General features: G+C 40.3%; 1 protein-coding gene across 1 annotated transcript in view; it reads right to left on the bottom strand.

Annotated features, from left to right (window-relative positions):
• Nucleotides 1-336: 336 nt before the first annotated feature.
• The window catches only part of Ube2k (ubiquitin conjugating enzyme E2 K), a 79,224-nt gene continuing 52,269 nt past the window's right edge, over nucleotides 337-27,291 (bottom strand). The window contains exons 5-7 of the mRNA XM_059274744.1: nucleotides 21,292-21,350; nucleotides 11,122-11,204; nucleotides 337-511 (exon numbers count right to left, since the gene is read on the bottom strand). Of these exons, the coding sequence (XP_059130727.1) occupies nucleotides 352-511; nucleotides 11,122-11,204; nucleotides 21,292-21,350 (302 nt within the window). The 3' untranslated portion in view covers nucleotides 337-351. The remainder of the gene's footprint in view (nucleotides 512-11,121; nucleotides 11,205-21,291; nucleotides 21,351-27,291) is intronic.

Below are 27,291 nucleotides of genomic sequence, written 5' to 3'. Positions count from 1 at the left end.
TGACTCTGTTCCTATAACATAAAATTAGCCAAACCAGCCAGAGTAGATGTAACTTGCCTTACCCTTTAGAAAAAAAGCAAAAAATACTCCACTCCACACATGAACATCATTACCAATGCCACTACTGCCCGCTCCACTCCAGTGGTAGAGGAACCCAAAACCGTATGGAGAGAGGGCTACATGAGTGCACAAACCAGAACACACATGTGGGAAATACACTGTAGATCTGGATGGTAGCCACACAGGTGCTCACTGTGCAATGCTTTCATACATTAGAAAATAGCATCTACCACGTACCCAATGAAACCATTTCCAAATTTCGTCCCAATATAGAATGTTCATATGCTGACATCAAATATTAAAAATGATATACACACATCTAAGGAAGTCTTTCAAAGTCTGCCTTCTTACCTGATTCGCTACTACTGCATCTTGGGGGTCATCTGGTTCCGCAGCTGCCAACAGTGCTTGCAATGACAATAATACCGTGCGCAGAGTCATTGCTGCTGCCCTAAATTTCAAAACAGGAGATATCCCACTTAAAAGGGGCTCTGAAGGACATAACCAAAGTGTATGCTTTCTGAACTGAAACAACAGTTAACAAATGTGTGCTTGCCAATATCTGATCCTTACAATGAGTCCATTTCTAAGACAATGTAAATCATAGCATCCTCATCTAACCTTGCCTTTTCTCCTCTTGTAAGCTTTATCTACTCATGCCATTTTTAATTCATTTTCTTCTTAAAGAAAATATTTTAGAATTTATGTGTATGAGCAGTTTTTCTCCATGTATGTTATATGCACCACAGTGCCTGGTGCCCATGAAGGTCAGAAGAGGCTCTGGATCCCCTAGAACTGGAGTTACAGATGATCACCAGCAGCTGTAAGGATGCTTGGAACCAAAGTCAAGTCCTCTGCAAGAACACATGCTCTTAACCACTAAGCAACCTCTCCAGTTCCTTACCCATATTTCTTAATAAAGAGATAATTAAAGTTATTAATACTAATACAACCTGTGGAATTGTTTGAAAGAATTTTATTGTTTTTTGTTTTGTTTTTCAAGACAGGGTTTCTCTGTGTAACAGAGTAGACCAGGCTGACCTTGAACTCAGAGATCAGCCTGCCTCTGCCTCCCAAGTGCTGGGACTATAAAGGCATGCACCACCACCGCCTGGATAATTTTATTGTTTTGAATTATAAGAATATTTATGTATGTACATATGAGTACAGGTGGTTACAGAAGCCAGAAGCAGCTGATCCCCTCCAGTTGAACCACAGACAGTTGTATACCACTCCATATGGGGACTGGGAATTCAACTTGGATCCTTTGAAAAGCAGTACATGCCTTTGAGCACTGACCCATCTCTTTGAAGGGCAAATAAATTGGCTTTGAAAAGTTCTGCAATCAGTCCATAATATTCCAAACTAGGACAAATTTTTATTTAAAATATTACTACTTGGGTTTGGAGAGAGGCTCACAGTTACCCATGTGTACTGCTTTTGCAGAGGACCTGAGTTTAGGTCACAATTGCCTGTAACTCTAGCTCCAGGAGACCTAATACTTTCTGGCCTCCCGTCAGTCTAGGGCCTTGTGAAGGCAAGACACTCTACCAGTAAGCTACAACTCTAGTCCCAGTATGCTCAATTTTTAACCACACAAATGATCATTCTAAATCAGTCTTTTCTGGTTGGGCTCATAATTCCTAAAAACAAACAAACAAAAAACCCCAGTGACCAGCCTCATCTACAGAGCAAGTTCCAGGACAGCTAGGGCTACACAGTGAGACTCTGTCTCGAAACAAAGCTAACCAGTGACATTTGCAGTATCCATGGATAATACATAAAACAAGGCAATCCTAAATGGTTAGGCAAAAAAGGTAACCTTTAGAAACAGCACGTGTTAAAGCAGTCAGTTCCCTTCAGCGTCCGTCCCCTCCGGAGGAGCAGCGTCAGCAGGACAGGGAACTTAGTTGGGGACAGAGGCTAGCTATAGAATAAAGAACTGGTCCCTCCCGTCTCTTCTTCCCAAGTGCTAAGACTTCCGGCATGTAGTACGAATGCTCAGCTGATGCCTGAGGAACTTAAGAAACGAAAATTCTCACCACTCCCCTGCTCAATTAGAAGCTGGGAATATTTGAACAGATTGTCCGACAAAAATGACAGAAAATAGTATTTGAAAAGTACTGTTCTTTACAATTGAAGCTAACTGGCAACAGCTGTGCTCCACCAATGAAGTGAGTGCAAGGTAGGTCTCCAGTTCACATATTCAAATGTTCACTACAGAGCCGGGCAGTGGTGGCACGCGCCGTTAAGTCTAGCACTCAGGAGGCAGAGGCAGGTGGATCTCAAGGCCAGCCTGGTTTACAGAGAGAGTTCCAGGACAGCCAGACTGTTATACTGAGAAACCCTGTCTCAAGGGAAGAAAAAAAAAAGTTCACTATCCATGGTTCTCTACAATGATCTTTGGGAAGCTAGGCATGGTAAGATAGATATAATCCTAGCACTCGGGAGAGGAAAGCAGGAGGTCCAATTCAGCCTAAGTGATAAAGCAAGACTGTTTAATTCAAGGGAGGAAAAAGAAGCAATCAGAATGGAAATTTCTAACTGATCAATTTCTATCTCTAAGGAAGCTAGAGCAACTAGGAAAACCTGGCATGATGCTTCGAGGGAGCTGACCCTGCCAAACACAGTCCTGAAAACCTTTACACTAGCATGTGGTAGATACAGAAAACCAAGACTTCAAGGTAATCCTTAACTATACAAAGCATTGTGGGCTACACTGAGACCTGTCTCAAAAATCAAAAATAATAGAGTAAATAAAACAATAAACAGGCTGCCATGCCGAATTAGCATTTACAACACAATCGTTCTTTTAAAGGCTTTCAAAGCACAGCTTGGTGGTGCAAGCCTTTCCTCTCGAGAGCACCGTAGGCAGCAGAGGCAGGCCGAGTGTTGAAGGCCAGCCTGGAGTGCAGTTTCAGTCCCCTCAGCCACACAGCGTTATACCCCAGCTGACAAAGCAGTGTTCCAGTTCCTATGAGCTCCAAAGTTAGTTCTCAACCAAGAGCTGAAGTACAGTTTTAGCACATACACAGGCTGATGTGATGGCTAAGTAGATAAAAACACTTGTGACACCAGCCCCAAGACCCAAGTTCATCCCCAGAACAGAATCCAGACTGCTGTCCTATGGCTGTCACCGGGCAGACACCACACCCACAGCATACACACATACAATAAACAAGCTCTGAAAGAAATCTAAGTCAGAACACATAACCGAACACGAGCCCTTAAATAGTCCTACTTGTCTTTCCATTACCAAAGACGGAAATTCTTTCCTTAGAAGAATATATCACTCTAATTTTAATTCTTTAGGAATTTCAGTTGCTGGAGAGATGGTTCAGTGATTAAGGGTCCTTGCTGCTCCTTCAGAAGACACAAGTACAGTTCCCAGACCCCATAGCAGCTTCCACGTGTCTATAACTACAGGTATAGGAGTTTCAACACTCTGTGGCCTCCACAGGCATCAGGCATACATGTGATACACACATACACAAAACCAAAAGGCCAAAAACATACATTTTTTTTAAATCTTAAAAAAAAGAAAAAGAAATTTCTAAGGTTGTTTTCTTTTTTTTTTTTTCTTTCTTTTTTTTTTTTTTTGGTTTTGTTTTTTGAGACAGGGTTTCTCTGTGTAGCTTTTGGAGCCTGTCCTGGAACTCGATCTGTAGACCAGGCTGGCCTCGAACGCTCAGAGATCCACCTGCCTGTCTCCCAAGTGCTGGGATTAAAGGCATTCGCCACCACAGCCCGGCTTCTTTTTTTTTTCATATTCATAGGTGCTGTGTCTGCATGAGGACCGGGAGGTACAGGCAGCTGCCATGTGGGTGCTGGGAATTGATCCCTGGTCTCTGGAAGAGCAGCCAATGTTAGTTAACTGCTGAGTCGTCTCGCCAGCCCCTCTAAGGTTACGTTTAAAGGCACATTCACAGTTAAAAGTAGCCTAAATTTATCAGCAAAAAGATGATCCATACTAGCAAAGCAACACAAAAACAGGACAGAAGAATACCATCACAAAACTGAAACATGCAACACAAGCTGCTTAACCTAACATGCTGATGGCCTTTGTTTTCTTTTGATGGTGTTACAACACAGAACCAAGTCAAGCATTCTCTAACATGAGCTAAGTGAGCTAAAGCCCAAGTCAACCAAGAACTTTCTCTTACACCCTTGCTTTTTTTGTTCAGCATTGTGAAGAAAAAAATTTCACTTTCTGTCCTAACGAGGCCTTGAACTAATGCTAGAATTACAGGTGTAGGAAACCGTGCTTAATGCATGTGTTTTCACACACACACACACACACACACACACACACACACACACACACACGTGCTTTATGTATGTGTATATGTATGCATGCACCTGGCTATTTTTTTTTATCTCTGTTTACTTTTTGTGGATGAGTGTTCTGTCTGCAATGTTTGTCTGTCTGTATATCATGGGTGTGGCCAGTGCCTGCAGAGACCAGAGGAGGGTGTGGATCCCTGCCGCTGGAATTAGATGTGAGCTGCCATGCGGGTGCTGGGAGTTGAACCCAGGTCCTCTAGAAGAGCAGTCAATGCTCTTAACTACTGAGACCTCTCTCCATCAACTAAATTACTTCTTTTAAAAAATTATGTTCGGGGCTGGAGAGATGACTCAGTAGTTAAGAGTACTCTTAACTCTTTCAGAGGACTCAGGTTCCCAACACCCACATGGCAGCACACAACTGCCTATAACTCTAGTTCCAGGAGACTGGACACCCATGGGAAAACACCAATACACATAAAATAAAAAATAAATTAAAAGAGAAAGAAACACTATCTGTGTTTGAGCCAGATAGTGGTAGCACATGCCTTTAATCCAGCAAAGACAGGAGGTTCTCTGAGTTCCAGACCAGCCTGGTCTAACAGAGCGAATTCCACAACAGTGAATTCTAACACAGGCCTTTTATTCCAGTGCTCCTAAGGCAGAGGGAGGCAGATCTCTGTAGATTCGGAGCCTGGTCTACAGAGTGAGTTCCAGGGCAGCCAGGGCTACACAGTGAAACCCTGTCATAAAAAACAAAAAAACAAAAACAAAACAAAAAAAAAACAACGAAAGAAAAGGGAAAACAAAAAAAAGAAAGAAAGAAAAGGATGCTTGCTGCCATCAAAACAAAACAAAACCAGAAAATGCCAGTTGCTAGTAAAGATGTGTACAGGAAATTTAACTCTTGTTCAGTTAGTACAAACAGTGTGGAAACTCCTCCAACATTACATGGAGCTAATATAATAAAAACTAAACAGAGATCCAGCCATACCACTTCTGCAAAGCAGGAAAGCAGAGACTCCAACACTCCTTCATACACTCAGGCTAGCAGCACTATACACAAGTACCCTGACGGATGAATGGATCAACAGAACCTTCTAGTTTTTAGTACAACGCTACCATACCGATAAACCTTAAAGCATTATGTGAACTAAAATAAATCAGACATAAAAGGACAAATTATCTTATGATTTTATCGAAGGCAACTAAAGTATTCAAATTCAAGTTTCATCTTTTAGGTTAAAAAAATTCTGGCTGGGCGGTGGTGGCGTACGCCTTTAATCCCAGCACTTGGGAGGCAGAGGCAGGCGGATCTCTGTGAGTTCGAGGCCAGCCTGGTCTCCAAAGCAAGTTCCAGGAAAGGCACAAAGCTACACAGAGAAACCCTGTCTTGAAAAAACCAAAAAAAAAAAAAAAAAAAATCTGAGCTAGAAGTGGTGGCACACGCCTTTATTCCCAGCACCCAGGAGCAGAGGCAGGTGGATCTCTGTGAGTTTAAGCCAGCCTGGACTACAGAACAAGTTCTAAGACAGCCAGAGCTATACAGAGAAACCCTGTCTTGAAAAAAAAAACCACATAATAAAAGTCATTCTTGAAACTGACTGCATAAAGTATATGGAACTTAACATAATTCAAACACATACTTAAAAATGGTCAGGAAGAAGCAAACTGTCCCTTCCCATGATCCCTCAGGATACTCCTTTCCAATTTGGGCAGAATGGTTCTCACAGAGTGGAAGTAAGGACCGTCTGACACTAAGAATATACCACCTCAAGAATACACCACCAACATCCATAAGCACACTCATGGAGAAGCCTCAAAGATTAATGACCCTGTGCACATGGAGATATAAGAACTGCCAAGAAAGGAGACAGGGACTCCAAAGATGTTTACTCAGCAGAGTTGTCTGGGCTGAATGTGCAACATGCCTAACATGTACTAAGGAGGAAGACTCACAAACCACACCTGAGAGTTTGTTCATTTGCTGTAGTGACTTGAATGAAAATACGTCCTACATAGTGACATGTATTTCAACTTGGTCCCCAGTTGATAGTACTGTTTGGAAGGTTTCCGGTACTTAGAGAAGGTAGAGCCTTGCTGGAGGAGACAGTCTTGGGAGGGAGCTCATACAGCTTCCCCACTTCCAGTTCACTGTTTGCTGGTATGCAATGAAATGTGACAAGAGGCTGCACTGGCTGTCTGCTGCCCTCTGGTCCCTGCCATTACGGACTCTCGCCTTCTGGAACCATAACATAAAATAAACACTTTCTAAGTTGCTTGTGGTCGTGATATTTTATCACAACAACAGAAAAATAACTGATACACTTGTATTTTCACACCACTTTTCATTTTTTTATTTTTTATTTATTTATTTATTTATTTATTTATTTATTTATTTATTTATTTATTTATTTATTTATTTTGGTTTTTCAAGACAGGGTCTCTGTGTAGCTTTGGAGCCTGTCCTGGACTAGCTCTGTAGACCAGGCTGGCCTCCAACTCACAGAGATCTACCTGCCTCTGCCTCCAAAGTGCTGGGGTTAAAGGTGTGCGCCACCACCGCCCAGCTTCACACCACTTTTTAAAACCTAGCTTCCTGTCCCAAAAAAGAAAAGGAGGTTGGCGATAAAGAAATAAACTGATAAATGAATGAATAAATAAATGAGGAAGCATGAAGACATGAAGTTGGGAAAAGACGGCAGGGGATATTGAGGGAGTTGAAGGGGAGAAATGAGAAGGGATATAATCCTATTTCAATGTCTATACATTATGAAATTCTCAAAATACAAAGTATTACTTTTTTTAAGTAATACTAGCCAGGTATGGTGGTACACACTTAAATCCCAACACTTAGGAGGAGAGGCAGACAGATCTCTGTCTCTCAGGCTAGCCTGGCCTTTATAATGAGATCTCGCCTAATAAATAAATAGATGACAGATAAATGAATGAATGATGCAATACTAGCTAATGATACTCAATGACACTTTGAAATAACTGCTACAAATACCAAACAAAGCCAACCCTAAAAACTACAAAAACTATCTTTGATGGCAATAACACATATTTTTATTGTTTTATATTAATCTTTAAAATCTAAATTTGCTAATGTAAAAAATTAAGTTTCTGAAAAAACTACCATCTATTCATTCTTGTCAAGTGCTAATTAAATCTGTACTTCACTGAGCTTTTCAGGATTTCATACGTATAATTAATTTTATTTTAGGAAGTACTAAAAGGCAAACAGAAATATGAAATTTCAAAATGTATTAGTTTGGGGTCAGCAAGACGGCTCAGCAGGTGAAGAGGTCTGCCGTGCAAGGCTGGCAAACTGACTCTATGCCCAGATGGAGAAGGCGACGGGAAGATGGACTCCACAAGTTGTCTGTCCCTCACCTCCACGCATGCCCTGACGCCCGTGCTCACACACCACCCACACACACTGATTAATCTCCAATAGTCCTGGCATGCAGCCCAAAGTCCAATCACCAACAAGGCAAAAACAATGAAAAACCAGGGATTGGGGGGGGGGGGGGCGGGGGGCGGCCGCGAGGGCGACGACGGGACAAACGGAGCCTGCCAGAGCTTGACAACCTGAATTTAATCCCCAAGGCCCATATGGTAGAAGGAGAGGACGCCTCAAAGTTGCTCCAAGTACACCACGGCACACATACTCACACACGTACACAAACACAGGCAGACAGGCAGAAATTTTAGACCTATCTTTAGCAAATGAACACAGCTTTCATGATAATGCTGCAAATGGCCTGAGTAGAGCAGGGGAGACTGAGAGGGACAGGCCACTGCAGTCATTCAGACAAAAGAGAAGTGGCATTGGGAATCCAAAGGACAGGAGGGAAGCTGCTTGTGAGACCACAAGTTTACTAACAGATTGGTGTAGACAGACACAAAACACCAGAGGAAAAAAAAGCCAAGCCTGGTGTGGTGGCGCACGCCTTTAACCTGAGCATGGGGAGGCAGAGATAGGTGGATCTCTGTGAGTTCGAGGCCAGGCTGATCTACAGAGTAATATCCAGGGTAGCCAATGCTACAGTGAGACCCTGTCTAAATTTTAAAAAAAAGGAAAGAAAGAAAGAAATTCCAAGATCATAATGAGGCTTCCACCTAAGAAACTGAACAGATGTCCAACTGCTAAGGAAGACTATGGAAAAAAAGCTATAAGGTTTTTCTTTACGTTTCTTTACGTTTACTTATGTGTATGGGTATGTTTTGCCTGGAGGCATGTCTGTGTACCATGTGTGAGCTTAATGTTCCCTGAGCGAGAAAAGGGCACCAAATGTCACAGCACTACAGCATGTGGGTACTGAGATTCCAACCTAAGTTTTCTGGAAGAGCAGCCAGTGTTTTTAACTGCTGAGTCATCTCGCCAGTCCCCAAAGATTTTTTTTTTTTTTTAAAGTATTTCACTATGTAGTAGAACTGGCTGAGTAGAGCAGACCAGCCTCTAACTAACAAAGACCTGCCTGTCCCTGCCTCCTGGATGCTGACATTACAAAAGGTGTGCATCACCAACTCCAGGAACAGTAAGATGGTTGGTTTTTAACACACTCAAGATGTTTATTATGTAAGTCAAATATAGACAAGTAGACATTAACATGAGCTTGGAGTGTAAGAACATACTCATATGCTGGCAAGATGGCCCAGTGAGTAGAGGCATTTGATGGAAGAAAGAGGTACTGTCCTCTGCCTCTCTCCACGCTCTGTTATTCCATGTGCACACAGACACAAATATTTTAAAATGTAAAAAGAAATGTAATAGGAAAATCAGGAGGATGTTTGTAACTTGCCAGTTTGTAAACAAGAAAATATGAAATCAGAGTATCAAAGACGAAGAAGAAGAATCTAGAACTGACCCCTGCAGCATTCTCATGTGCAAAGACCCGCGAGACACAGAAAAACAAGCAGGTTATGGAGTGGAAACAGGAAAAGAAAGCCATCTCTAATTATGCAAATATGCACTGACATCACTGAGACATGAAGTTAGAAGAGACTGTAAATAAAATGTTATGGAAAAAACAAAATCAAAACACGAGACCTTGACTTTTAAGACGTTGGCGAAGAAGTCACAAATCAAAGAGTGACTAGTTAAGTATATTCTAAAATAAATCAAGAACCTTCGAACAAAAAGAAACCAAAACAGGAATCCTACTCTGTCACAGTAAAAAAAAAAAAAAACACAAAACAAAAACAAAACGACAACAACAAACTGCCCATACACTGAATGTCATCACTGCAGTATGAGCACTACCAACCATCTCTTTCTTCCCCTTCCTTCGAAAGGTGAACCACAAGTTTAAACATCTGAGCACTAACTCATGATTTCCGTAAGATCAGTGCTCCACGTATAAACATCTGAGCACTAACTCATGATTTCCGTAAGATCAGTGCTCCACGTATAAACACCTGAGCACTAATACATGATTTCCGTAATATCAGTGCTCCGAGTATAAACACCTGAGCACTAATACATGATTTCCGTAAGATCAGTGCTCCGCATATAAACATCTGAGCACTAACACATGATTTCCGTAAGATCAGTGCTCCGCGTATAAACATCTGAGCACTAACACATGATTTCCGTAAGATCAGTGCTCTGCGTATTCTTGCCAACAGCACTGTCTTCCTGTGTTTGGTGACATCACATACTTTTATTTTCCCCCTTCCAAAGCAGGGTCTCACTATGTAGCCCAGACTAGCTTCAGACTTAACAATCATCCTAGGCTCCATTCTAAATATATCACATGAACCAATGTACTTCATTCTCTCAGGCCAGTAAAGTAAACATGAGCGTCATCTCACAAATGAGAAAGCCAAGGGGCACAAATCTGCTTATAACAATACAACCTTACAAATGGAATAGGGATTTAAATCTGAAGGTTACAGAAGCAGGAACTCTTAAAATACTCAACCACTACCAAGAGCGATGAATATATTCCTACAATCCCAGCACTGTGAAGCATGAGACAAGAAGAAAAGAGCTCCAGTTCCAAGGCTAGTGTGAGCTCCACAGCACAACCTTCTTTAAAAGAAAACAACAAGCAAACCAGTGTGCCTGTGTACGCAGCTGCACCAGTGAAATAATTCAGCAAACGAAGGTGCCTGCTGCTTCCCCTCAGACTGCTCCCTTGAGCTCGATCCTGGGGCCCAGAGAGGGCAGTGCATAGACATCTATAATCTATAGGCTTTGTCTGACCTCCATAGTCTACTGGGGCAAGCTCATGTGCACGCGCATATACACACATACACACACACACACACACACATACATACACATACACACACACACACTTAAAAATCAAACTCAAAAATACACAAATACAATAACTAAGCAAATGACGTGAAAGACGACTCAGGTAAAAGAAAATACTACTTGCAAAAGAACTGGTGCCACCCGAGAGCCGAACTGTGCTCAACTAATTAATACATCTCTACGTGAAAGATGACTGCTTCAACTTACGTCTTTAGTCTCTCACAAACACCTTCTTTAGATAAACAAGAAGGAAACTACCAAAACAGAAATGGAACCCAAGATTTTTAAAATGTAAAATTAGCATCTGACATTTCTTTCAAAGCGTCCATACTTTAGGCAGCAGTTTATAAAAAGTCTCTTAAGTACCTAGTTGAAAGTCTATTTTGACTGAGATCATGATAACTCTTTAAAGTATAACTTATGTTTTGGAGAATTAACACACTTCACATTGTTAGTCTTGGTTCTCCTATGAGACAGAGAAGAGAGCAAATTCAGAAGTCTCTTACCATTGATCTTTCAGGATATCCAAACAAATAGCCCCTGTGACGGAACTAATATTAGGATGCCATATTTTAGTGATAAACCGGACCTAGAATATAAAGCACACTTGAGTTTTTAAGTAACAAGGGAAAAACAAAACAAAACAAAAACCCCAATATGTAAAGGTAAAACAGAACTAGAAGAAAATGATATTCCAAAAGAAATTATATACTTTTATGGCATCATTTTTCCAAGGAGGTGTTTAGTGAACAAAGCTTTCAGTAGGCCAAAGGTCAATGACATGTTTAAAGCTTTTAATGTACATTCTACATGCAAACACAACTAACAATTATCAGATGTTTACACTGTACCTAGTATTATGCTAGATATGAGAAATAAAAGACTATAAAATCCAATAAAATAGCATGTAAAACCAAATAGAGACATTAAATGATACCTACCCAAGTGTGAGGTAAGGTACAAAACAGGCTTAAAGAAAAATGGATGCATATATGCACTAATGGCTTATAATGGTCCTAATTTCTCTATACAAGTTATGCTCAAACATTATTAAATAATTCAAATATTTGAAGGCCTACTATTACATGTCTAACACTACTGAGGAACTTAACCTTAGAGTTTAAGAAAACTAAAATCAAGATGAGCGTGGTAGTAGACACCTTTAATTCCAGCAGTGGGGGACCAGAAGGCAGACCTCTGTGAGAGTTGGAGGCCAGTCTGATTTACACAGACAGTTCATGGCAGCCACGGCTACAAAAACACTGTATTCAATGATACGGACCTTCTCTCAATAGCTCTAAAGAATGCTCACTCCTGATTTGACTATTTGTGACAGGCCATTCATTTGTCCAATGCAAGATCATGCTATTAGCTTGACTTTAGACCACAACTCAGATCTCCATAAATCCCATATTCTATTTTCTGCCTCAATATCACATTCAAGGATATGTTGTTGTTTTGCCTGAACTTTTGTGTGTTATTTCTTTTCTCAGTAACATTCTTCTATACTCTCCTCCCCTGCACTAAACTCAGACTTTTAGCTTCCATTATTTCTCACTTCTTCCTAATCTATTCCCACAAAATCCTTTACTTCTCCCTACTGCATAGAACTGACTTCACAGCTACAATCTCTGCCTTGTCTGGTCTTTAATGAAAGGTTCTGTCTCTACCACTTGCTAGAGCATCTCCAGTGTCCAAAGTACCTGACACTTACTATATATACTTACAATTATGGCAAATTTGTTATCACAGGGATAAACAAGAGCTCTTTCAAATACACACAAAGTCAAGTAAGACATACAGGACTTATGCACAGCAATCATTTCTTTTTGTTTGTTTGTTTTTCCAGACAGGGTTTCTGTGTAGCCCTGGCTGTCCTGAAACTTGCTCTATAGACCAGGCTGGCCTCAAATTCAGAGATCCTGCCTCTGCCTGCACCACCATGACCCACCATTTCTTTTCTTTTCTTTTTCTTTTTTATTTTATTTTCTGCCTCTGCCTGCGCCACCATGGCCCACCATTTCTTTTCTTTTTTTTTTTTTTTAATTTTTATTTTATGTGCATTGGTGTGAAGGTGTCAGATCTCCTGGAACTGGAGTTACAGTTGTGAGCTGTCATGTGGGTGCTAGGAATTGAACCCGGGTCCTCTGGAAGAGCAGCCAGTTCTCTTAAGTGCTGAATCTTCTCTCCAAGCCCCTCCACCATTTCTTTAAAAAAAAAAAAAAATCTATTTTATTTGTGTGTGTGTGTGTGCGCGCGCGCGCGTGCTCTAACTACACTTGGATGGGTCCCTGAAAAGGCTAGAAATGAGTGTCAGATCCCTTGGAGCTAGAATTGCAAGATATTACAAGCTGCCTAAGATGTGTGCCTAGAAATGAACTCAGATTCTCCAAAAGAGCAGCAAGAGCTTTAAACTGAACCAGCCCTCCAGCAACCGTTTCTTTGTAACAAATATACACACGAAAATGTACAACTTACTAACCAATCAATAAATTAAACTCATAAAGACATCAAACAATCACTGAAATTAACAGCAATATCTCAAGGAAAGCATAGCATTCTATAATTTTTGATAATTTACTTTGAGACAAAGTCTCCCTCTGTCTCCCCAGTGCTAGGAGTAAAGGTATATTCCACCACACCCAGCTATAATCTTTTTCTTTTAGATTGATTTACTTCATGTATATGAGTGCTCTATCTGCATGTATGTCTTTATGCCAGAAGAGGGCATCAGATCTCATTAGAGACGGTTGTGAGGCACCATGTGGATGCTGGAAACTGACCTCAGGCCCTCTGGAAGAGCAGCAGTCAGTGCTTTGAACCTGAGCCGTCTCTCCAGCCTCTACTCTGTAATCTTAAAGTGCTTCAGCCTTTGTGACAAGAATGAAATATAAAGTATTTTTCTGTTTTGTTTTTTCTTTTGTTTTTAAGATAATGACCCCAAACTCAGGATCCTCCTGTCTCAGCCTCCAGGGTGGAGAAATTTTAAAGCTGCACTAACATAGCTAGCTTTTGTAAAATATAATTTTAAATTACTACTAAAGATGCCAGAAAGAGTATTTAGGCAAGTGATCTGAGGACATGTTAACTCATCTTGTTCTTGCAGGTAGTGGGGAGCCACAGTGTGGGTCTCAAACCTAGGAGACCCAGGGAATAAAGAGACAAGAACTCTACCAGTGAGCTATATTGCAAAGCACTGTATCTTGTTTTTAAAGAGAAACCCACACATTTTTTTATAATTATAGCAACTAATTCTTTTTTTTTTTTTTTTAAAGATTTACTTATTTATTATGTACACAGTGTTCTGTCTGCATGTATGCCTGCAGGCCAGAAGAGGGCATCAGATCTCATGACAGATGGTTGTGAGCCACCATGTGGTTGCTGGGAATTGAACTCAGGTCCTCTGGAAGAGCAGCCAGTGCTCTTAACCACTGAGCCATCTCTCCAGCCCAACCTATACATATTTATTGAAGATATATATGTACAGAACAAGGAATTAAATGGAGCAAGGAAACTGTTAAATTAATTCTTATTCTGATGTGAAATTTCCTGTTTAAAAAATTTTTGAATTTAGATGGTCCAATAAAGACATTTTTTCTTCAAGAAGACACTCAGTTATCACCGACCCATTCAGCAGTGACAGACTAATAAGACATGTTTGTGTACACCAGCATTCCATCCCCTATTTTTTTTCTTATTGTTTTTATCACCTTTTACCTCCTTTCTTGCTCTGCCTTTCCTGAGCCTTATGTTAACCCTAAGCAACCACATGCTTTCCACGCCACGGTTCTAAACCCACCTACTATCCACGACATACCTATGTTTCCTTCATTTCTTTAATTCCTGAACTAAGTTTACAGAAATCTAACACTTAACAACAACAAAGTTGGCAGGGATGAAGCTGAGCAACAGAGCCAAGTGGGCGGCACACCTCCCGTCCCAGCACCCGGGAGGGGGAGGAGGAGGAGGAGGCGCTCACAGGGCTAGTCACAATATCTGTGCAGAGTTCTAGGCTTGCCTGGACTGAGTGTAAAAACCGAATCAGGTACCAGATGTTACGGTACAAGCTTTGAATCCCACTTGGGAGGCAGAGGCAGGTGGACTGCTGAGAAGACTAGGCAAGCATGGTGTACACACCAAGTTTCAGGGCAGCCAGAGTAGTAAAACTGTGTCTCAAAATAAACAAGGAAACAAATTAACAAAACACAACAAGCAAGCAAGCAAACTAAGAGTGGCGGAAATGGCTCAGTAATTGTAAGATCTTGATGAGTCAGTCAAAGTTGGTGTTTCCCAACTTCAAACCCAGTACTCGGGAGGCAGAGAAAGGCTATCTCTGTGAAGCCAACTTGGTCAACACAATTGGACAGACCCCCAACGCCACCCCCTTGGGATACAGACTCTCACTATGCAGCTTTGGCTAGCCTGGAACTCACAGAGACCCACCTGTCTTGGACCCAGAAAAGCTGGAATACAACACCATGCACAGCCCGTGAGACTCTCAAACAAACAAACAAAACTTGTGCTGTGGGACCTAACAGCATGAATTCAAATTCCCACAACCCATGAAAAGGTAAAAATCAAGAACTCAATCTACAAGTTGTCCTCTGATCTCCACATGCACACCACAGCGTAAATACACAATAATGCAATTTTAGAGAACAGTACAATACCACAATGCTCTTTCTGAGTCACATTGTGCATCAATTACAAACACAAGTGAATTGTAGTACTCTAGTACTATATACACTAATAAAAACAATTCAAGTCTCTATTTTCATGCATTAGCATCATGTAAGAAATTCAAAGCTTGGTGGGCAGTGGTGGCGCACGCCTTTAATTTCAACACTTGGGAGGCAGAGGCAGGTGGATCTCAGCCTGGTCTACTGAGCAAGTTCCAGGACAGACTCCAAAGCTACACAGAGAAAACCTGTTTCAAAAAAAAAAAAAAAAAAAACAATCTGAATATTGTATACACAGAGAAAAAAATTGTTACAGATCAGGAAAGAGACACTGCTTAATTAGCTATACTAGCAACGATTATCAGCATTGTTCTCTCTTCCTACAATGTACAGTCTCCATCTCCCTCATTCTTTAATTCATTAAATATTCCAGCTCCTACTTCATGTTAGACAGAGACACAAGTTCACAATGCCATCATTAACTTTGATGAAAAAAACTTCAGAATATTGTATTTACTCCATAATAGAAAATACTTCACTAAAAGGAAAGAAAATACTCTATTACTGAAAACAGGCAGACCTACTGTTTTGGAGAGATGACTCAGTGGTTAAGAGCAGTGGCTGTTCTTCCAGAGGACCCAGCTTCAAGTGCCAGCACCCCCATGGCAGCTCACAACTGTCTGGAACTCCAGTTCCAGGGAATTGCACACTCTCACACAGACACACAGAGGTGGGACACCAATGCACATAAAATAAAATAAATTTATTTTTAATTTTTAAAAAAGATTAGTATTGGTATTTAATATTCAATTTCAGAGCTGGAGAAATGGCTCAGTGGTTAATAGAACTGGTCATTCTCCCAGGGGACTGGGGGTTCAATTCCAAGCACCCAGACATTTGTTTCTTTTTTAAAAATAAACTGCATTTAAAGAAAGCCACAGGCTCAGACATCTACTGTTTTATTTTAGTGTATAAGGATGTTTTCCATGCATGTGTGTCTGTGCACCATGTGTGTGCCTGGTGTCCAGGAAGACCGAAAGAAGGCACTGGACACCATGAAACTGGAGCTGCAGATGACTACAACCCAGATCCTCTCGAAAAGCAGCCGGTGCTCTTGACACCATCTCCCCAGTCCCCTCACAACTATTTCTAACTCCAATTCCAGGGGACACTAGGCACTCTTCTGACTTCCAAGGGCACTGCATGTATGTGGTGCACATACATATATGCAGACGAAACCATACACATAAAATAAAAATAATCTAAAACAATTACTACTTATTTCATATATTAAAGAGCTATATTGGCTAGTCCAGTAGTGAGGTGGCCATTCTAACTGGGAGCTCCAACAGCTATATACCCAGCCCATCAGCATCTAATTCTAAATTACTTTTTTTTTTTTTTGGGGGGGGGGGTTGAGGCAGGATTTCTCTGTAGCTTCAGAGCCTGTCCTGGAACTCCCTTTGTAGACCAGGCTGGCTTCAAACTCACAGAGATCCACCTGCCTCTGCCTCCCGAGTGCTCTAAATTACTTTTATTACCTCAAGAAGAAACCCTGGGCCACAGCACTTGCCTAGTAGGCACAAGGCCCCATGTTCAACCTGAACATAACAAAAATAGAAGAGAAAAAAAGAAAGCAAAGGGCTGAGAACATGAGCCAGTGAGACAAAGGAATTGATGCACAAACGTGGAGACCCGAGTCTAAATCCAACACACATGTGCTCAACCACGTGCACACTCACAGACAGAGGGGTGGGGTAATATACTTTGTTCTTACTCCTTCCGCATCAGCATCTGAGAAGGATAATCAGTCTATTAACCTAACACACAGACTACCCAATCCTCAAAAACCTGGATACTCGTCAACCCTTAGCCCAAGTTCTCTCACCTTTTAGAGCTAAAGGCCATTAAAGAAAACGAAAATTCACAGCACAAATGACAGTTATCACTATTGTTGTCTAATCCTGAAGATGCAATGGCTATAAAGCCTGTTTCTTCCTTTCTTTTCATTTCCATTTGGAATGAAAAATACAGTGTTGCTTGAGTCTAGGAGTTCATGACCAGCACAGGCAACACAGGGAAAGCCCTTCTCAAAACCAAAAACCCACTGGCATAGTATCATATACCTTTATTTTAAGAATTTGGGACATAGAAGCAGGCAGATCTCTATGAGTTCCAGGCCAGTCAAGGCTACATAGAGGGACTGTCTCAAAACAAACAAAACACCCATGGACTGACCAGATGGCTCAGAGAGCAAAGGCAGTTGTTACAAACCAAGTCTTACAACTTGAGTTTGATCCCTGGGCCCCAAGTAGTAACAGAAGAAACAACTCCCACAGTTTGTCCTTTAACAAACATCAGTGTGTGCACATTGGACCACTTGCATTTACAGAGTGAGTGTGTGTGCATACACAGTAAATAAGCAAACAAATATATTGAAAGCCCACTCATGTGAATGGATAAACAAAGTGGAATATGTGCATACAATGAAAGAAACACTCAACATTAAAAAGGGACGTGTTACAACATGAATGAACAGAGGCAACAAAATGCTAAGGGCAGACACCAAAGGGCAAATACTGTGTGATTTGTCTTATACAAGGAACACAAAACAGCCAAATTCACAGACACAGAAAAAATAGAACAACGGTTTTTCTTTGCTTTTTGGGGGATGTGGGGAGAATAGTATTTTATTTAGATAGGGTCTCTTCTATTTGTAGCTCTAGCTGGCCTGGAACTCACAGAGATTCACCTGCCTCTGCCTCCCCTCAGCTGGAATTTCAACAGTGGTTTATAAAAGCTGGAAGTAGGGCACTAGAGAATTACTGTTTAATGAACACACATTTCACTTTAGGAAGATGAAGAAAGTCTGGAGTAGACGCTTATGGTTACACAAAATGTCAATACATACTGCTGAATAATACATCTAGAAATGGCTGAGGGGACTAGGGATGTAGCTCCAGAGTGCTCACCTAGAATGTAGAAAGCCCTGCCTGTGATCCCAGCACTCAGGAGGTGAATGCAAGAGGATCATCAAGGTCATCCTCAGTACATAGGCAGCTACTCTGTCTCAATCAATTAAAGGGTTAAATTGATAAATTTTATTTTACCACAATTACAAAAAAAAAAAGCAAACTCCCTTCCCTCTCAAAAGTCAGGTATATCATAAAATAGATGTGCATAAGCAACAGAGCTCCAAACTCATCCTGGAACACTGCAGATGAAGCCAAGAAGTACAGTCTAATGTGCACAAGGCTATAGGTTCAATCCACAGCAACAAAAAACAATGAACAAAAAATATTCAACCTGCAAGTTTCACTACCATATTAATTCCTGTTTGTATTTTGGTGCTGTGTACTTTTTGGTTTTGTTTTCTGGAGGTTTCTGGTACAGCGCCAGAGGGCCTCAAACTCAGCATCTCCAGGGGTTGAGATTACAGGTTCCTATCCACTCTTAAGTAGAAACAACCAAGAGGTTAAGTGATGCATTCCAGAACATTTCAGCTGCCATGATATGCTAATCAAGGACATTAAACTATTAAAAGCTATAGATAAAACACAGAAGTAATAATGACACTGAAGACACATGTTCAATACATGAATTGGTTCTCTATTATGGTAGCATTATATAAATTTTATAAAATACTAATGAGATGGGGAACAACTCTTTATTTAAGAGCATTTCTTGCTCTTCCAGGACCAAGTTCAGTTCTCAGCACCTACAAATGGCAGCTTACAATGTCTCAGAACTGCTTGTATCCAGATTCTAACTATAAGAGATACCTTCTTCTAGTCTCATGGGCACCCATACACACTTAGCATATTCACATTCACATGTATACACATAAATACCTTTAAGAACAAAAAATACATGCCAGGAAAGCCTTTTAAATCCAGCATGTGGGAGTCAGAGGCAGCTGGATTTCTGGAAGTTCCTGAGGCCAGCATGGTATACATAGAGAGTTCCAGACAAGTCAGAGTTGCACAGTGGCACACTGTCTCAAAACAGTGGGGGGAGAAGGGGTGTAGAGTTGGCTCAGAGGTTAAAAATGTTTCATGGAGGGCTATCAAGATGGCTTGGAGATTAGGAGCACTGGCTGTTCTTTCCACGAATCCAGGTTTGATTCCCAGCAACCACATGGCAGCTTACAATTATCCAGTACCAGGGAAGGCCCTCTCCGGCCTCTGTGGTCAATGGATCACACAGTACACAGGCATATATGCAGGACAAACACTCAAAAATCAAAGAGTATCTGCTCCTCTTGTAAAGGAGCCATGTTTTGCTGCCGGCCTCAGGAGGCAGCTCATAACCACCTTTAACTCTAGCTCCAGGGGACTCAGGTAAGTTCTCTTCTAGACTCTTTAGGTGTCTGCTCTTCCATATGTACACAGAGATAGACAATTAAAAAATAAAAATAAATAAATAATCTATTAAATTATTAACCCAGCACTTGGAGGCAGATCTCTGATTTCGAGGCCAGCCTGGTCTACATAGTAAGATCCTGCCCAAATAAATAAGAGCAGATAAATCTATTAATTTTTTTAAATGAAAGCTAAAAAAGAAGTATTTGTTGGACACAGTTTACAAAGATGTATTACTCTACCCACAGATCAAAGAAAACTAGTTTCAAATGATACAGATAAATACTTCAGTGAAAACAAGAGAAGGCGCACAAGAGTAAGCACCTCTCTACAAACAGCAAAGATCTAGGCTGGAAAACGAGATCCATGGATGGATCAAAGGATAAAAGACTAAGATGGACAAGAAAAGTGAGATCCAGTTGTGGGAGCTGTAAGTGCCAGGATAAGGAGTTTAGACACTATTGGGGGGGGGGGGGGGGGAGGTAGCAGCACTCTTCTTTAGGAACATTTACTGAGCTAGGTGGTGGTGGCGGGGGCGCTTGCCTTTGATCCCAGCGCTCGGGAGGCAGAGCCAGGTGGATCTCTGTGAGTTCGAGGCCAGCCTGGTCTACAGAGCGAGATCCAGGAAAGGCGCCAAAACTACACAGAGAAACCCTGTCTTGGAAGAAAAAAAGAAACGTTGACTGAACAATGAATGGGTAGGATGACAAAGGTGGACAGCTGATCACATCATAGGCAAACAAGGAAGTAATAAAATTAAATGCCTAAACAATGACTATAAGGTAAAGGTGTAGAGAAACTGACTTACTCCAAACTCTAAGTTTAGGCTAGGTTTCCTTGTTACATACAGTCCTGGAGTAACACCATTCTTTCTCAATACTCATCACAGTTAAAATAATGGCTTTTCCCTTCTATAATGTGAGCTCCATGAAATCAGAGTGGAAATCTTCCTGATAAATTCCTTGCACACTTTACGCATTTTTTTAGTTTGTGGTTTGTTGTAGTTTGTTTGGGGTTTTTCTTTTTTTTTTTTTTTGGTTTTTCGAGACAGGGTTTCTCTGTGTAGCTTTGCGCCTTTCCTGGAACTCACTTGGTAGTCCAGGCTGGCCTCGAACTCACAGAGATCCGCCTGGCTCTGCCTCTCGAGTGCTGGGATTAAAGGCGTGCGCCACCACCGCCCGGCCTGGGGTTTTTCTTTATGGCAGTAATTCAAATAGAACCCAAGGCCTAGCATATGCAAGGAAAGTGCTCTACCAATGAGCTAGCTAATCCCTGATCCTCAAATAATTTCTAAATGAGTGTAATATACTTCTTTAAACAACATTTATTTAAAACAAGAAAGAAGCTCTCTCTAAATCAATAATCTAGCTATTTATCTGAAGCTAGTATTTGGGCCCTTATGAGATACAAATTGTATTCAATATACAGTCATCAATGGCTACCTTTAGTAAACTCTGCTTTTTACTCTAACTTCAGAAGCAAACCATTGACCAGTACCTGAAATCTTGTCTATTAAATTTAGTCACATTAACTCAGAATGCTGGAAGTGAAATATATTGATATTCATATATTAATAAGGTGAGTCAAAAATACAAAATATTTTAAAACTCCATGCACAAAAGCAGGCTTACAATACCTTAGGGGGATTAAATGGATATGTTTCTGGTATTTTTATCTCTAGTTGATATCTTCCACCTAAAAAAACAGGAAAAAACAAAATTGAGAATACTGATTGACTCAAATATGTGAAACCAAATACACTGAAAGACTGTTTCAAAATATCTATTTTGTATTGAGTGCTGAGAAAATTAGAATTCCAAAATAAAATAATCAAAGTTATAATTTTATAAGAATAAAGCATAGAAAACATTCACTGTATATAATTATATTAATTAGCAGTAACAGAACTAGAGACACAAAAATACATTAACTCTATAGACAAACCAATGTCAAATATTTCATTATTAATTAGTAGCATAAGGTTCAGGTCTTATTTTCTCTAGTCCACCTGGTAAGAGATACTAACAGGAAACGGAAGGTTTGAAAAAAGGAGGGAGGCAAGGAATAACAGGACACACAGTAGAGACAAAGGACATAGATATGTCACTAACAAAAAGAAAACTCTCTTAACTAGTTCTCTCCAAAGTCTCGACCTTTCCATTTACGCCCCTAAGTGGGGCAAGGTGTGACATACCTGTAACCCCAGCACTTGGATAGGTATAGAAAGAAGAGAACCACTGGGCGGGGGTGGCACACTCCTTTAATCCCAGTACTAGGGAAGAAGAGGCAGGGGGATCTCTGTGAGTTCGAGGCCAGGCTGGTCTACAGAGTGAGTTCCAGGACAGTCAGGGCTGTTACACAGAGAAACCCTGTCTCAGGGAGGAAAGAAAAGAGAAAGGGAGGGAGGGAAGAAAGAAAAGAAAAGAAAAGAAAGAAGAGAAGAGAAGAGAAGAGAAGAGAAGAGAAGAGAAAAAGGAAAAGAGAACCAGAAATCCAAGGCCAACCTTGGCTTCATAGAAAGTTCAAGACTAGCTTGGGTTACATAAGACCTGTCTTGAACAAAACTAAAAGAATCAACTTGTGTCCCTAACTTAGATGTCAACATTTTGCTTAAAAGAACAAAACAGGGAAGAGAGGGATCTTTGATTGGTATGTAAAATGAATAAAAAAAGTTCTTAATTTAAAAAAAGAAAAATGAAAAACAAAACAATAAACAGGCTCAACACTATCCTCTTCTAAGATTTTACAAAGTACTAACTGGCAATAATTTATATAAACAGAAAGCAACATTCTGTTTGGTTTTAAAGTTACCTTGACCAGAAGCTAAACAGGCATTTTGAAAAACTCTATTTAAAAAAAAAAAAAAAAAAAAAAAAAAAGACAAATGTAGCTATGTTCTCACAAATGAAGTAATCAAAATGAACATGTCTCCATGTTCCTAATTTCTGAAGGAGAAAGTTTTGCAATGGGTGGGACTGACTAAGAATACCCCTCTAAACTGAGTGTGGTAGCACACTCCTACAATGTTAGTACTTCGTATGGGGAGACTAGAAGATCTCCTGATTCAAAACCCTGCTGACCTACAGAGCAGAGCATTCAAGGCCAGCCTGTCTTAAACACACCTCTCTCTCCTTCCCCCCCAACTTCTACCTCTAATTAACCTCCCAGTTCTAGATTTCATGACCCACTAACATGAAAGATTTGCTATTAAAAAACAGGAAATAAAACTATGCTACTGAAATACACATGAAACGAGGCGATTTTTCTATTAATAATCAAGGTATGAACTGGATTTAAAAAAAAAAAAAACTAGCCATGTTACTGAATCACTTAATTAGAGATTTAATTACAATATTATTCCTTCATACTCATGTGAAAAGTAACGTATAGTAAGAAGCATGCTAGTCGGCCAGGCAGTGGTGGTGCATGCCTTTAATCCCAGCACTTGGAGGCAAAGGCAGGCAGATCTCAGTGAGTTCGAGGCCAGCCTGATCTACAAAGGGAGTTCCAGAACAGCCAGAGCTACACAGAAAAACCTTGTCTTGGAAAACTAACAGAAGTGTGCTAGTGGCATTATTATCATCAACCAATCAGCTCTTGATAAATGGTAAGCAGGGAACTGTTGTCAGTACATCAGGGGTCCTATCAAATCTACCTTTCTCCACTCTTATGAAAGCATGCATGTGAACCTCAGAAAAAAAAACAAAGAGCATTTCACAATACTAGGTTCTATAAGCAACACCCACCTCCCCTCCCACGCAAATCCCAAGGTCTCACTATCTAGTCCAGGCTGGCCTTAAACCTGCAATTCTCCTGCCTCAGCTTTCCAAGTGCTGGAATTACAGAAATGCAACATTATTCTGGATCTTTAAAAGCTGATTCAATTTTTTTGTCTTAAATTCCTTTTGGTAGAGTCCCCTCTATTAAATGATATATGAACTGAACAAGAAATCTGAATCAAGAACACATGGTAAAAGTCAAATATAAAGAAAACCAGTCCCAACCAAAGAAAGAAAAGACAGGTAAGACAAAGGTCCTGAAGAGAATTTTGTAACTATGGAGATGACCCTTTATATTAAGGATTATAAATAACAATTCCAATACAGGTATAATGCAATTAGCTTGAAGAATATGTAGACTCACTGTTTCCTTTTTCAGTCGATTACTAAAGTGAGAATAAAACCGCAGCCTATACTCATGAGGAAGTGGCCCCAGCACACACACACACACACACACACAGTGAATTGCCCACACAGGCCTTTCTCTTCCCCAAAGAGCCTCTCTTCTTCTGACTAAACTTCACCTTTATCTATCACAAAGCTCTTCCTTCTTAAATGCTTAACACGATTTTCAGGAGTAGTTTAAGAGCCCAGAGATATTACATAAATACTGTTAGATTGTGGAGTTCTCAAAATCTTATTTCTACTCCAAGTTACATTGGTTTGTCTTGTATTAGACAACAACTTTCATACAAAAATCACTGTAGGATCAGTCATGACATACAATAATTTCTGTTTGGACAATGAATATTGTGCATCACTAAGTGATCTCACCTGTGCAAACATCACAGCCCATCAAAGCAGCTAATTGACGCTGGGTATTAAGCTCAAGGGCCCACAGTCATACAAGTGGCCCCATCACTGAATATCTAAGGTATTTTTTTTTTTTTTTTTTGGTTTTTCGAGACAGGGTTTCTCTGTGTAGCTTTGCGCCTTTCCTGGAACTCACTTGGTAGCCCAGGCTGGCCTCGAACTCACAGAGATCCACCTGGCTCTGCCTCCCGAGTGCTGGGATTAAAGGCGTGCGCCACCACCGCCCGGCTCTAAGGCATTTTTATAAGCAGAATACACGACCTTCAATATAATTTATTTACTTCTTGAGGAATAGCTTTTATTCTATTTATGTTTTATACCACTTTATTTTAGAGACCAGATCTTGCTATGTTACCTAGGCTACCCTTGAACTCTTAGGCTCAAGTAACTCTTCCTCTCACCCCCCTAAATAGCTAAGTACAGACATGCCACTACACACAACTTTAATAACTTCCAATTATTAAACATTTAGCAACTTTTTCTTCTATCTTGTCGGGTGGGAGTGGGGCTGAAACGCATCCTCTATAGCCTAGTCATTTCTGGAACTTAGGTATCCTAGGGTAGCCCTGAATTCAGAGCACTCCTCAGCCCCTCAATGCTAGGGATACAAGCGAGAGCCCACTATGTCCAGAGAGACAAGAGTGAGCTTTAACTTCCTCCAAAGAGAAGAAAGGAAGTGGAGGAGAGTTACTGAACCACCATTTAAAATCACCAATTTGAAAGAACTTTGACACAAAAAGAACTAAATTAGTTCTTTACCACAAAGTTATTTAGGAAAAGAAGTTAAGAAACCTGAGTAAGTGAAATGCACTACGGGAATTTTCCATGTTTTTCTCCTTGATACTCTTTTTAGCGATAATATAGATGAGCATGTACAGGTCAACTTTTACTTTAAGTCAGACCACAAACAAAAGCAGGGTGAGGAGCCACAGCCCAGTTAGAGCTTCTCCAGCAAGCACATGGCCCTGAATTCTAAGCCCAGAATGCCTATCTCAGCTCCAAAAGCAAGCATCTGCAGGAAAAAACAAACACCAAACTTATACCCTCCAAACAAAACAGCAAGCCTGCCTTCCTTCCACAGGAAAGCACATTTTCACCTGTGCTCCTATGAAGAGGAAAAGTGTGACTTAAATGGTACTTTTCTTCAAATACTGCTTCAACAGTTTTATGATAAAAAGATCTTAAAATAATCTACTCTTCAAGCACTTGCCCCCAAATCATAAGGGAACTAATAAAAAAATTGTCTTATTTTGAAGCAGCTACAGAAATAAGACATTTGTTTTAGCAAATATGGAATGTTTTATCTTAATTAAGAAAAAATATATATTATCCACTCTCTCCAAGTTCATTTATTTATGAAACATGGCTAATAAGGTAACAAACATTCTATCCACTGAGCCTAAGAGGTCCCCGTGTATTATAAGTTTGCTGGAGAGCTCTAGAATAATAATACTATTTCTTGCATTTTAAAAATATCTGAACAATCTCAAAAAGCACTTCAGGAACAATTATGAGGTTAGGGATGTAGATCAGTTTATAACTTCTTGGGAACATACACAAGGCCTTGAATTTAATCCTTAGTACCACAAAAAAATAATGAAAGAGAAAAACAAAAACATAATTACAATACCTGTCATTAAAGAAGCTAGGAGAGCAAAACAATATTTGCTACTATGACATTTGATTTTTATAAGATAATTAAAATCTTCTAATAGATGTCAAAAGAACTAAATGAGCCGGGTGTGGTGGTCCATGCCTTTAATCCCAGCACTTTGGGAGGCAGAGGCAAGCACATCTCTGTGAATTCAACTCCAGCCTGGTCTACATAGTGAGTTTTCAGGACAGCCAGAGCTACACAATGAGACCCTGTCAGGAGAGGAGGGGTGTACAACAAGCCAGACATATTAGTAGGTATGGAATACTTAGCAATATAAAATTTTTACACTTCAAAATTGGTGCCCCAGGCATGTGGGTTGTGCCCAGGAGCCCAGCAACTGGAAAATGGGAGGAGCAGCAGGAGCTCAGAGCCAGCTTAGGTCCAGGAGAACCTGTCACAAAAAAATCTGAGAGGACAAGGAGAGAATAGGGGGAAAGGGAGAGGAAAGTCAGGCAAGGGTAGCTCACACCTATAATCCCAACACTTAGAGAACTGAAGCAGGAGGACTGCTTCGAGTTTAAGGCTAGCTCAAACTACAAGAAAGAATTGATAGTGATACTCTAATGATGCTCTACGATCTCTGAATGAAAACAAGCTTTGCCAACAATACTGAGTTCTTCTGAACTTCACTACAGATTACTGAGAGCACCACATTTAAGGAAGCCATCAGCACCACTTCTAATACTTGGGGAATCCTGATTTCCTCAAAAGCAGAAAGCTATTTAAAAGCATAGGCTTTGAAGTCAAAGGCAAGCTAAATCCCAACTGTTCCACTTAAGATGTTTGACCTTAGACAAATGACTTATCTCTAAACTCAAACTTGTCTATTAAACAGGGATCAGTATACTTACCTCGTATGATTAGGTGAAAACTGAATGAGAAAATGCATGTAGTGCTCTTACAAGGAAGAGCTACCACATAAGGCCATATGCATTCTATTAAACAAATATTTGAATAGTTATTATGCAATATGCCAAAGCCATGGTTCTACATGACCCAAACTTGCAACAATACATGTTAATGAAGATTTGTCTAAGAAATCCAAATACTACAGGTTCTTCCTTTATCATATACTTAATTCCAGGTTCTAAAGTAAAGAGCTGAAAGTCATAATTATGAATATGGAAATCAGCAAAGCTATTTTCTTTTTTGTATGTTTTAAAATAATCACTCAAGTGGTTTTAAATAAAGAAAATTAAGTTCTGAAAATCTATATAATTACGTGACCAAATGAAATCTGAAATGATAGGGAGGGAGAGCTTTAAAAGCAAAACCAACATCTTATTAGTCAAAATGTTAAGACAAGGTCTGTTATTAATCATATCAAGGGTATCTGAGTATATCTAAGTTCAAGGCTTAACATTCTATATTTAATCCTGGTATGCTA

The sequence above is a fragment of the Peromyscus eremicus genome, chromosome 10 (genome assembly GCF_949786415.1).
Source record: "Peromyscus eremicus chromosome 10, PerEre_H2_v1, whole genome shotgun sequence".
Lineage (NCBI taxonomy): Eukaryota > Metazoa > Chordata > Mammalia > Rodentia > Cricetidae > Peromyscus > Peromyscus eremicus.
The sequence above is the reverse complement of the archived record's forward strand: the minus strand, read 5'-3'. Positions and strand labels throughout refer to the sequence as shown.